The 12,570-nt window shown below is 39.4% G+C and overlaps 1 protein-coding gene across 10 annotated transcripts in view; it reads left to right on the top strand.

The window, feature by feature from the left end:
* Positions 1–1,731: 1,731 nt before the first annotated feature.
* The window catches only part of nlrx1 (NLR family member X1), a 30,984-nt gene continuing 20,145 nt past the window's right edge, over positions 1,732–12,570 (top strand). The window contains exons 1-5 of one of the 10 annotated variants that reach the window (XM_077722253.1): positions 2,010–2,538; positions 3,301–3,367; positions 5,182–5,294; positions 7,965–8,355; positions 11,652–11,883. In XM_077722253.1, coding sequence (XP_077578379.1) covers positions 3,348–3,367; positions 5,182–5,294; positions 7,965–8,355; positions 11,652–11,883 — 756 coding nt within the window. In that variant the 5' untranslated portion in view covers positions 2,010–2,538; positions 3,301–3,347. Of the gene's footprint in view, positions 1,768–2,009; positions 2,539–3,300; positions 3,368–5,181; positions 5,295–7,964; positions 8,356–11,651; positions 11,884–12,570 lie in introns of those variants that run through there. The other 9 variants (XM_077722248.1, XM_077722245.1, XM_077722244.1 and 6 more) reach the window with 9 other exon arrangements.

The raw sequence follows: 12,570 nt of genomic DNA, 5'->3' as shown, positions 1-12,570 counted from the left end.
ACCTGTGTTGATTTTGCATATTCTCCCTGGGGCTGTGTGGGTTTTCTCTGAGTACCCCATTTTCCTCCCACATCCCAAAAAGATTTACTGTAGACCAAAGCCTTTTCTGCTGGCATAAAAAATATCTGAATCATATATTATATTTTGTCCATCAATATTTAATAACTAATACTAAATAATTCAAAATTGTCTGTTAGCTTCCTTTTATTGCTTTTCCCCTGGTTGCACTGCTTCCATGTGTTTTCATATTGAAGCATTTAACCAATCACATTTCAGCCATTATTTGTTGCCAGGGTCAGAAATATGCCTCAAGGCTTTCACAATCAGTTCTGCAGGCTCTGCTGCATTAAACAAGCGTCGATAAGATTTGCTTTAACCAAACAGTTTCCGAGGGCACTCGGATGTTTCGTTGCTGGACGTTTGGTCGCCGGACATTTGGTCGCCGGATGTTTGGTCGCCCGGACGTTTGGTGTCCCGGACGTTTGATCACCGGACGTTTGGTCGTTAGAAGTTTGGTCGCCAGTTCAATGGTGACAGAGTAAGTACTGTTGAAAACAGCCGGACCAGAGTTTAATATCTAAATATCTACTGTTTAATCATGAGAGAGAGGTTATTATCTAAGTACTGTTTAATATCTAAGTACTGGTGAAACCAGCTCTCAAAATTATATTCATGAGAATTTAATATCTAAATATCTACAGTTGATTCATGAGAGGGACAGTTTAATATCTAAACATCTACTGTTTATTCATGAGAAATAGTTTAAAATCTAATTACTGTTGAAACCAGCTCTCAAAATTATATTCACAAGAGTTTAAAATCTAAATTAAGATATTAAACTCATGAATCAACAGTAGGTATTTAGATATTAAACTCTCATGAATCAACAGTAGCTATTAAGCATTTGTGAATAATTTTGAGAGCTGGTTTCAACAATGCTTAGATATTAAACAGTACTAAGATATTAAACAGTACTAAGATATTAAACAGTACTAAGATATTAAACAGTACTAAGATATTAAACAGTACTTAGATATTAAACAATACTTATATATTAACAGTACTTGTATATTAATTAGTACTTATATTTTGAACAGTACTTATATATTAAACAGTAGTTATATATTAAACAGTACTTAGATATTAACCTCTCATGAATCAACAGGAGATATTTAGATATTAAACTTATTGATAGCTGTTTTCAACAGTACTTACTCTCTGTCACCATTTGACTGGCGACCAGAAGACCGGGGACCAAACGTCTGGGCGACCTAATGTCCGGGCGACCAAACGTCCGGGCGACCAAACGTCCGGGCGACCAAACGTCCGGGCGACCAAACGTCCGGGCGACCAAACGTCCGGGCGACCAAACGTCCGGGCGACCAAACGTCCGGGCGACCAAACGTCCGGGCGACCAAACGTCCGGGCGACCAAACGTCCGGGCGACCAAACGTCCGGCGGCCAAATGTCTGGCGACCAAACGTCCGGCAACAAACGTCCGGCCAGGGATTTTGAATTGACAACACCACAATGCCTTGTCGCAGGCATAGGGATACGTCATTGCCTTCTCGCAAGCGTAGGGATACATCATCGCTTTCATCAACTATGATTGGCTAGTGATTAGTCAGAGCTACCAACCTGTATCTGGAGCTAGCTGCACAAGTAAATATATTGTTGTGTTGATTTAAAGCCATTTTCAGGAGGGGGAGGGGGGAGGGAGAGGGGGAGGGAGAGTGAGAGAAAGAGAGAGCACAGGTGAGAGCACAGGTGAGAGCCTTCATGGCAACACGCTCGTAACATAAACTTTAAATTTTACGTAAATGAACTTACATTACCATAAACACACTTAAAATAAGTTTTAATCTTACGTCTCACTGAATTTAAACAATCTTGTGCGATAACTGAGCCAAAGATGTATTCCACCGCAACTTTCGAGCCATAACTTCCTTACTTTGCCTCAGAACAGTGTTCGTGTTTTAAAATGATTGGGTTCCGTTTGCGGAAGCCTATCTCAGCTTATGTCAGCTGCGGATACAGTTTGTTGTTATAAGTAGATGAACACGATAAAGTTATGAATTACAGTTTTTTTTCATCGGCGACATTCTATTTTTTTCTGAAGAGGCTGTTGCGGATGTAAAGTGCTGGCGCCCCCTTGGAAAGAGAATGACGGCTTGGCTGGTTTCGGTCAGCTCTTGTTTATGCCTGGGTTGGAGGGAAAACCTTTAAATCAGTGACACTTTGTCAACCGAGGCACTACAGTTTTTTCATCGGCGACATTCCTTTTTATTCTGAAGAGGCTGTTGCGGATGTAAAGTGCTGGCGGCTCCCTGGGAAGGGAATAACGGCTTCGCTGGTTTCTGTCAGGTCTTCTTTCTGCCTGGGTTGGACGAAAACCTTTAAATCAGTGACACTTTGTCAACCACGGCACTGTTGAGGGTGGAGGTCAAGTACAGACGGGAAGACTGGTTTATACTGGGTGCAAGATTACATATATCTTGTCGTTTCATTTCACTCTTGCTGTAGCATTGACCGCAAACGGTGAGTGACCTTCTTACTACTGCCGGATTAATGTTCATAAAACGAACATCTCACGTGTAACAGGAGGTCGGCTGTGGGTAATTAGATGTCCACATGCCAAAACCTTCCGTTTCGGTGTACAGTGGTATCTCGAGATAGGACTTATTTCGTTCCGGGACTGAGCTCGTGTGTCTATATTCTCGAAACTCGAACGATGAATCGTAATATAACATAAACCAATTTAAATGAACTTTGATTACGATACAGACACTCAAACATAAATTGAATCTAACCTTACACTAAATTTTATTCTAATTTTATTTTTTTCATTTTTAAAACTTTTTTTTCTCCCAGCTGTTTGCCCGCATGCATCCACGCTGACTTTCACTATCGATGGGCTGTTTGCTTTTGTATTCAAATATAATAAAAATAGAATGTCCTCATAATAGGATAACGCACGACCACGTGCTAACGCGAAGTAATATATACTCTTCGTACTAGCGATCCCTACGCCATTCACGCTGAGTGCCGGGGAAAAAACACTGAAAAAATGCAACGCTGAGCCCAGTGGTCGTAGATATGTTATAGACTATAGTATAGACGAAAGAGATGCGATAAAAGACGGCTGAAATCATAAACAGCCTCTCATGTCTTGGCCACCTGGCTTTCTCATATGTCGAAATTTCTCTCGTCACTCAAAAATAACTATTTGCTCGAAATTTTAGTAGTATAAATGTCGAGGTACCACTGTACAGTATTTTTTGGGTTGTGTTTATTTTACAGCTAATGAGAATTTTGCGTTTCAACTACATCTTTGACAAACTAGAAGGATGAGCGGCTCGTTGCAGCGGTAAGTTAGTTATTTAAAAGGTCAAATAAATAAGTTTCTTTAATCCAGCCTTCTCTTCACCAACCAGATTAACAAGTTTGCAGACGAGTTTAATATATATTTTTAATTTTTATTTTTTTCTCCCAAAGCAACAAACAACAGCATAAATATTGATGTGTTCCACTTTGTATTGTTATTTAATTTTTACATGTTTTAACAGTCCACAAATTTTTTACCTATATTAAACTGATTGATTGAATGCATGTGCCCTGTGACATAAGACCATTGAGTATTCCGTATCAGAAAGAGATCCCAGAACTGAACATGAATATTAGTATAGAGTAATACTTTAAGTTACGAGTTTAATGCGTCCCGGGACCGAGCTCTCAAGTCGATTTACTCGTATTTCAAGTCAAATTTTCCCACATAAATGACCGAAATACAAATTAAATCATTCCCACCTTCTGAACACAAAACAAACAGGATATTACAATGGAAAAAATATTTGTATTGGTTCTAATTCACCATGTACTAACAGAGTAACAAATAACTAGCGCGGTGGTTGCGGGTTTTCATTCCAACCCATGAAGAAGACACATTTTAACCAATCTCGTGTCGTCCTACAAGTGCAATCAGTGGTTTGCAGTCAGGTGCTTCTTGCTTTCTACAGAAATCTCATTGGTCAATGTGTCTTTTCCTGATCGGTTGGAACAAAAACCAGCACCCACAGCGGCCCTCGAGCACCGGTTTTCCCACCCTAGATCTAGTGGTTATGATGTTCAATACTAAAATATGACAATATTCAGTGCAGACAAACGGTAGTGTTTATCACGGAATGTGCGGAAAGGAGAGAGAGTGACACTTTGGACTTTTAATCTTACCTCACACTGTACTTATTTCTAGTTTTGTTTTATTTTTTTTACTTTTCGTCTTCCGGCTTGGCTCTTTTTGCCTCGCATCCACCTTCACTCTTAGCCGGAGTTCTAAAAAGGAAGCTTTCTAGTATTGTTTGCTTTGGTCTTGCCTTCAAAATATTACAAAAATGACGCACACAAATGTCCTCACGATAAGATAATGCATGACCACTCTTGGTGCTCTTCTCGTTTTGGCGAGCCAGCTCCATCACATGTACACCACACTCATGTTTTTCGATTATTTCGTGCCTAATATCGATTGTAATCATATGCCTTTTCTCCGCACTATTCCTTGCACCTGCTTGCTTTGGACTCATTGTTTTTCCTTATATATCTTTACACGGGGGAGATGCAGCGAGAAAGACGCGCTGTTAACATTAGAAGGCTCTCGCGTCTCGGCCACCTGGCTGTCTCGTATGCTCGTATCTCAAGATGTGTCTCGTATCTCAAGGCAGATATTTGCTCAGAATTTCACTCGTATCCCAAATTTCTCGTATGGTGGGTACCGCATTTGAATCCAAAGATTCAACTGATGCAACATCTGCTTCTGAATTTAAATCAAATGAATGAAATAGGTGCTAAATTACTGTACAGTAATGAGAAACCATAATGCATTAATTTATAATGATCTCTTTCTTTTGTTAGTTTATAGACATGGCACAGAAAGCCTGTTCACTTCCCATGTCTATTATTGTCATTTACTACACATAGGAATTAGTCTTCCCATAAAAAGGTCTTGGTAGCTGCTTATTGCTATTAAAGCATACAGCGAAGCAAATAATGAATGAAGCAAATGATAATGAATCAGACTTACTGTCAAAAATTGGAGTTGATCTTGTTGTGGAATTGAACATCCTATAAAGTTCATAAATAATGTTCTTTTGCTGAACTCACAAAATGATCAGGCTTTGTTTTTTGCAGACTTATGAGTCACCTTTTCATATTTTGGAAATGGAAGAGGAGAGCACATATTTGTCTCCACCCAGGTGCTACAATTTACTGCAAGAGGATTTGCTCCACAATGATAGAACAAGGTGAAGTGTAGATTATGAGAAAAATATCTGTCTTGATGTTAGCATACAGTAAATATGCTTTCCGTATCTTGCCTTGAGTTTATTGTTTTCAGGTATTTTCCAATAACAAGGCAGGAGACTAGACCTAACAACATTTGGATTAGAACAATTATGCCTTCCCTTGACCCAAGAATCATATAACAATTACATAAAGAAAAACCCGAAGTGCGTCACGAGGTATAGCCACTGTTGTAAATGACAGAAGCAACATTCTTGTTATTGGCCAAATTACCCTGGCCTCGTTACAAAAGGGACCACCGAATCTCAAAGACGCAGATTGGGTGAATTGTTTGTATAAACATCCTGGAACAGGCAGTCCAGGTTAGAAATGACTTGGCGGTTATTGGTGACCTCGGAACACTTTGAGAATAGAAAGAGAATGATTTAACAAAGAAATGAATTAATACAACTATATGTATAATAGTAATACAGAATAAACCCAACAGCTAGATAACTACAAATGTACAATTCAACATTTCTATACAATAATCCCTTGAATATTGGCTTCAACTTCCGCAGTTTCACTACATAGGGGTTTTTTTGGGGGGGGGGAATTTTTAATTTTTTTTAGTAAATTCCTAAAAATTTGAAAATCCACGCTGAAACTCGCAAGCGAAAGCCACTACCTGACCTCTGATTGCTATTAAAACCCAGCACTGATGTAAAAAAAAAAAAAAAACATCAATATAGGGGTGACTGATAGGTTCATTAATAATTACCCTTCTGATGTAATTATCAATAACTGCAGGCAGACATCTTATTCAATTATTGACATTTAATTAAATAGATTGCATCATGGATAAGGACCTTAAGGGAAGATACAGCAAGCCCCTTGTCTACAACATTATCCTCTTGAACAGTAATTTGCATACGGCTTTAAGGCCATGAATCAAAACAATTACAAGCTTCAAAAACAACATCTGTAACTATAATCACAATCAAGGTATTTTAACAATAACAGGAAACTAAAACCAACCCTCATTTGCATTAAAACAATCACGCCTTCATCTGACCTAACAATCATATTACAATTACATAAAGAAGCCCGAAGTGTGTCACGAGGTATGCACACTATACGAGTGTTATGGAAGTGGCAGATATCCCGAGTCCTTGCTGCCTCCCGATCAACAGCCCTCAGACCCCGATACTGGGTGAGATGTTTTATAAACAATCCTTGGATAAGAAGTCTACGTGAGAGTGGACCAGGCGGCTGTTTATGGCCTCGAGCCGAACAATAGGAAGAATGATTTAACAAAGAAATGAATTACTACACACATATGTATCATAGTAATACAGAATAAACACAACAGTGACCCTACTTCACAGTTTTTCATTTATTGCGGCCATGTCTGGTCTACATTAACCGCAATAATCGAGGGATTACTGTAGTGTCTTATTTGTGTGTGTGTGTATGCATTAACGCACCAGCACAATAAAAAAGAGAGCTGTGCTGCTGCTCTTAAAATCTTCTAATTTGCGTTGATGGTGGTAGCGTGTGTGCATGTTCGGTCCTTGGTTCAGAGGGTGGGCACCTGACACTCGTGTCATTACCAAAAAAGGTCACCAATTCCAGCCGTATATGGTAGATACGGCTGTCGGCACCACATGGTAAGAAGATCCTGATGAGTGCAATAATGTCAAAAGCCATAAAAGTGTGCATATTGCACTAGGCACATTGTCATGTCGCGGTACAAACAATACATTGTTCATGCCCGAAGGAAATGAACACTGGATCAAATCTTACTTTCAAGCGATCTACCATTAGTGGCTTGGTGATTGATCGCGATCGATGTGATATAGAGTGGTCAACCAGCCTAGCATGCACTTTTTTTGTGATGTAGGAAGAAAACAGGTTATCCAGAGAAAATCCATGCAGGCAAAAAGAAAACATGCAAACTCCACACAGGAAAGTCAGTACCCAGCAGCGATTGAACCCTCAATCTCAGAACTCTGAGGCCATCCTACCACCGTGCTGTCTTATGTCCTTTATTTCTCTGTAAACTAAATTTTTTTTTAAACTATTTCTAGGTTTTAGCCTGTGGGTTTGATCCACTTCTAAATAGAAGCTATGTAAATATTTTTTTGGAATATGTGACTGATTGTCGGCTGGATCTTTATTCTAAATTTCTTGTGAATACACCATGGGTTAGAGGTGAGCCCAACATTAAAAAACTGTGTAAACATAGTGTTAACCTTAGTAATGGTGACAAAGTAGAAGTTTGGAAGTGCCCATGGCTCACTACTGAAAAGGCCCACTACACAGTCCCAGGACTCATGGAAGATTAGAACATCAAAGCGATATTAAATATATATAGATGTGTGTGTGTGTGTGTGCGCGTGCGTGTGTGTGTGCGCGTGCACCCACATGCGTGCGTGTGTGTGCGCGTGCACACGCGTGCGTTTGTGTGACGGTGGGTGTGACGGTGACATGGGAATAACATATTAACTCAACACAAGAAGGTTCGTACCCTGAATTGAACCCTTGATCACAGAACTGTAAGGCCAATGCATTTACCACTCTTTCACCATGCAGCCGCATACAAGACTAAAATAAATGTGTCAGATTAAAATGAAAACTATTACTTTATACCAAATGATTGTTTTTTTAACAGCCCTTTTCACTGTTTATAGATCTCATAGAGATCCACAAGAGAAAGCTGTCCCTTTGGTTCAGTCATCTTCCCCAAGAAGAGAAACAGTTTGGAGGCTACTTTAGCACAGAGATGATGCATGTCGATCCATTAATCCTGGAAAGGAAGCCAGAAGAAAGAGCAGGACTTCTCAGCTCTTTTGTAAAACCCCAAGCTTCTGTCGCCCCCTCCTTAACAGTCGATAAACTTTTTGAAACAAATGAAGACCATCACCAGGACCGAGGACTTAATGTACTTTTGTACGGTGCTGTGGGAACAGGAAAAAGCACAGTTGTCCGAAAGCTGATTCTAGATTGGTGTGCAGGGACCACACTGACCAACTTCAAACTGGTCATTCCATTTTCCTGTGAGGATCTTGGTCAATTAACAAAGTAAGACCATTTTGCAGAGTGTTTTTTAGCTTGTGTTTTTTTTCCTTTGGCTACAATCACTGCGTACGAGTTGGGTTTTTGAAAACAAAGTTGTGCGTATATATTAGCATAACTGCTTCTCTGTATGGGGCATCGCTGTGAAAATGTACCCCTCCCGTCATGCGACATAAATAGCAATGTGTTGCAATATAGCCCTTGAAGAGGGTGAGTAATTGTGAATGCTTATGAATTTTAAGAGTAACAACAGTTCTGCAAAGATGATGCCACAATAAATGAAACTTTGATAGTATGAGGATAATGAGCCTAAGCAATATTTACTGTACACCCAAGTAGGTCTCATTAAAATGCATAAATATTATTTAGTATACAGTATTTTTTGACCAAAATGGTTAAATTTAAAGACTACTCAAAACGTCAGTTACATGCTCATACTGTAAGTTATTAAATATTTTAAAGAGCTCGAGATAAAACAAAAGAAAATTACCTTACGTATTCACTCACAAGCCGTTGGCACACCTGAAGTTGCTTTGAAATTTTTGAATTTTACAATTTCTCACGCATAAGCCATCCCCTGATTTCCAATTTTCACCTCCGCATTCATGGTTTTAATAGGGAGTACAAATGTGTTAGTTTGAAGGGAAAATCTTATGAAAAATCATCACAGGCGGTATTTCTGAGATACTATATGAATCAAAAGCACATTATTGGGGTCAATATCATAAGGCAAGTTAATATGCCTGACTTTGTAAATGCAAACTATCAAATTATTAAATTTAAAAAAAGAATTAAGCCTATCTTGATGGGAACCTGATGCTTTCTAATTATAGGAATTACAATTTTTTTTACTAGAAGTTTAAGATGTGGCAGCCATACTGCTTCTAATGTCAAAATATCTCAATTCTTTCGGTGATTCATATTACTCCAATAGTCGTCACTTTCGAACAAGACATACAATGAAAAAAAATCAAAGTAGAATTTTGTTCTATTTCAAAATCAATGCTACTCGCCTCTGGTCAGTCAGAGCACGTTTAACTAGGTTGAGACGTTAGCGCCCTAGGAAAGATGGATGCCCGGGATCCATAGTTGTGGTCAAAACTTTACATACACTTGTGAAGAACACAATATCATGGCTCTCTTGAGTTTCCAGTTATTTCTACAACTCTGATTTTTCTCCGATAGAGTGATTGGAATAGATACTGCGTTGTCACAAAACACATTGATGAAGTTTGGTTCTTTTATGACTTTATTATGGGTTAACAGAAAAAGTGATCAAATCTGCTGTGTCAAATATATACATACAGCCACACAAATTAGCAATACTGGTTACTTAAAAAGTTGTCAGTGAAATGAGATTCATAGCATGGCCTCTTAACTTCTTCTGAGTGACTACAGCCTGTGACTTCTCTGAGGCCATTTAAATAGAACTAATTGGATGCAAACGCCCACAAACGCTACAATGGGAAAGTCAAAGGAGCTCAGCATGGATCTGAAAAAGCAAATCCTTGACTTGAACAAGTCTGGAAAGTCACTAGGAGCCATTTAAAAGCAGCTGCAGGTCCCCAGAGCAACAATGCAATCAATTGTTTGTAAGTATATAGTTCATGGCACTGTTTTGTCACTGCCACGATCAGGAAGAAAAAATGCAAGCTACCACCTGCTGCTGAGAGAAAATTTGTCAGGAGGGTGAAGATTTAATCGAGGATCACATAAAAAAGCAGATCTGCCAAGAATTCTAAGCTACTGGGACACAAGTGTCAGTGTCCACAGTCAAGCGTGTTTTTGCATCTCAATGGACTGAGAGGCTGCCGTGCAAGAATGAAGCCCTTGCTCCAAAAGCGCACCTTAAGGCTCGACTGAAGTTATCTGCTGATCAAATGAATAAAGATAAGACCCTCTGTAGGAAAGTTCTGTGGTCAGATGAAACAGAAATCAAGCTGTTTGGCCACGATGCCAAGCAATATGTTTGGAGGAGAAAGGGTGAGGCCTTTAACCCCAAGTACAGCATGCCTACCGTCAAGCACGGTGGTGGCAGTTTTTTGTTGTGGGGCTGTTGTTCTACCAATGGAACTGGTTCTTTACAGAGAGTAAATGGAATAATGAAGAAGGAGGATTACCTTCAAATTATTCAAGATAACCTAAAGTCATCAGCCCAAAGATTGGGTCTTTGCGCAGTTGGGTGTTCCAACATGACAATGTTCTCAAATACAGATCAAAAGTGGTCATGGAATGGCTTAATCAGGTAGGTAAGCCATCTAATTTAATTGAACTGCACCAATTCTGTCAAGAGGAGTGGTCAAAAATTCAACCAGAAGCTTGCCAGAAGCTTGTGGATGCTACCAAAAGCGGCTTATTGAAGTGAAAATGGCCAAGGAACATGTTACCAAATATTAGCGCTGCTGTATGTGTATTTTTGACTCAACAGATTTGATCTTTTTTTTTCTGTTCACCCATAAAAAAGTCATAAAAGAACCAAACGTCATGAATGTTTTTTTGTGACAAAGAAGTATCCGTTCCAATCACTCTATCAAAGAAAAATCAGAGTTGTAGAAATAACGAAACTCAAGAGAGCCGGGACATTGTTCTTCACAAGTATATGTAAACTTTTGACCACAACTGTAGGTAAGATGGATGTGCCCCGATTGAGCAGTGACGGGAACGGGAACATGAGTTTTTTCACGTGTTATGCAAGATACATGTTTTTTTTCTCTAATTTCATTTATAAACGTCAAAATAAAATTTGTTTTGCGTTTTATCTGTTTATCTTTTCTCTATTTTGAAATAAATTACCGTATCGGCATTCACTTGCGTCATGACGTCACCGCGGCCGCATCAGTCATGACGTCATCGTGTAACGGCGCGGTCAATTTTATGCGCATATAAGCCGTACCTTCGATTCAGTCATCATTTTTTGTCCGACAAGAGCGTCTTAAATGCAAGTAAATACGATAACTATATTACCTCCAAAGATGGGCGATTTGAGAATTTCCCAATAAATATTATTGTTTAAGTTATAGAATTAAAGGCAAGATTCTGAACTGAGCCACTTCATGACACTGACCAATATCAGACCAGCATGTTGGTGACGTTGACCGATAGCAATGAGAGTGGTGTGAGGCAAGCACAGTCATGCGCATGCACACCGGCCGACATGATTCAATTTTGTAACTTTTAAGCCACGCGACAGAAATTCTTGTTGATGCCCCGATGCCATAATTTCTCACACCGTGACTTAGGGGTCCACTTTAGCTTAGTCAAGCAATTTAACGTTTAACATTTTTGTGATTTGTATTGAGCAGGGTCGCATCTTTGAGAGACCTGATCAGTAGGAAGTACCTTCACTTGAAAAATAACCCCCTGCTCTGTGGGGAAAGCAACAAAGCCAAAGACATTCTCTTCATATTCAATGGCATGGAAAAGATGGAACTTGACTTCCGCATTGGTTCCACCGAACTTTGCAGTGATCCAAACGAGGCCCTGCCTGCACGAGCGGTTGTTGTCAACCTTCTCCGCAAGTACCTTCTCCCCGAGGTAAAAGAGCATGCAAAATTTCATGACTAATATCCGCCTGCTAAAAATGTATTTTTAGTTGGACAGTGCGATTAATGCAAAAATCTATACCGGCATTAATTGAACCCATATAGGTAACTGAAATGAACAATAAGGTAAGCTTTTGTTTACATGGAAATTGTTCAGAATATAATTTTGATCAGAAGGGGCTTGCTCATGGTAGCATATTCTGTGTGGTGTGTACATGAAGCATTTTATTCTGATCAATTAATCTTTTTATAACTTTTACTAGAACCTAAGTGTGCTCAAATAATGTTAATGGCTGTGCCATATTAATCTCTAATCAAAACACCTTAAAGTATCATGTGAACTTATGAGCTCCTGCAACTTGTCCCACAAAGTGGATCAATGTCCACGCTTTTGAAGTGTGGTCACAAATGTAGGGATCATATTTGAGGCTGTTAAACGGTGACTTGAAATCACCAGACTGTAAATTTCCCTGGGATGTGGCTCTTATCAACCCTTTCTAGTCCTTCTCTTAGCTGGTGCAAGATAGTGGCAGGTAGCTGAGTGTCAGACAGGTCAGCCGTTTACAGTATTCCCAAGCTTCGGACTGGTTGTTCAACCCACAATGGGTTTTTTTCTCTGTCTACTGCGTAGGAGATGAGGTAATTTGCGGGATTTGATGGATCAATTCTCATTCTGGCC

This window comes from Stigmatopora nigra, chromosome 8, assembly GCF_051989575.1.
Source record: "Stigmatopora nigra isolate UIUO_SnigA chromosome 8, RoL_Snig_1.1, whole genome shotgun sequence".
Taxonomy (NCBI): Eukaryota; Metazoa; Chordata; class Actinopteri; order Syngnathiformes; family Syngnathidae; genus Stigmatopora; species Stigmatopora nigra.
The sequence above is the reverse complement of the archived record's forward strand: the minus strand, read 5'-3'. Positions and strand labels throughout refer to the sequence as shown.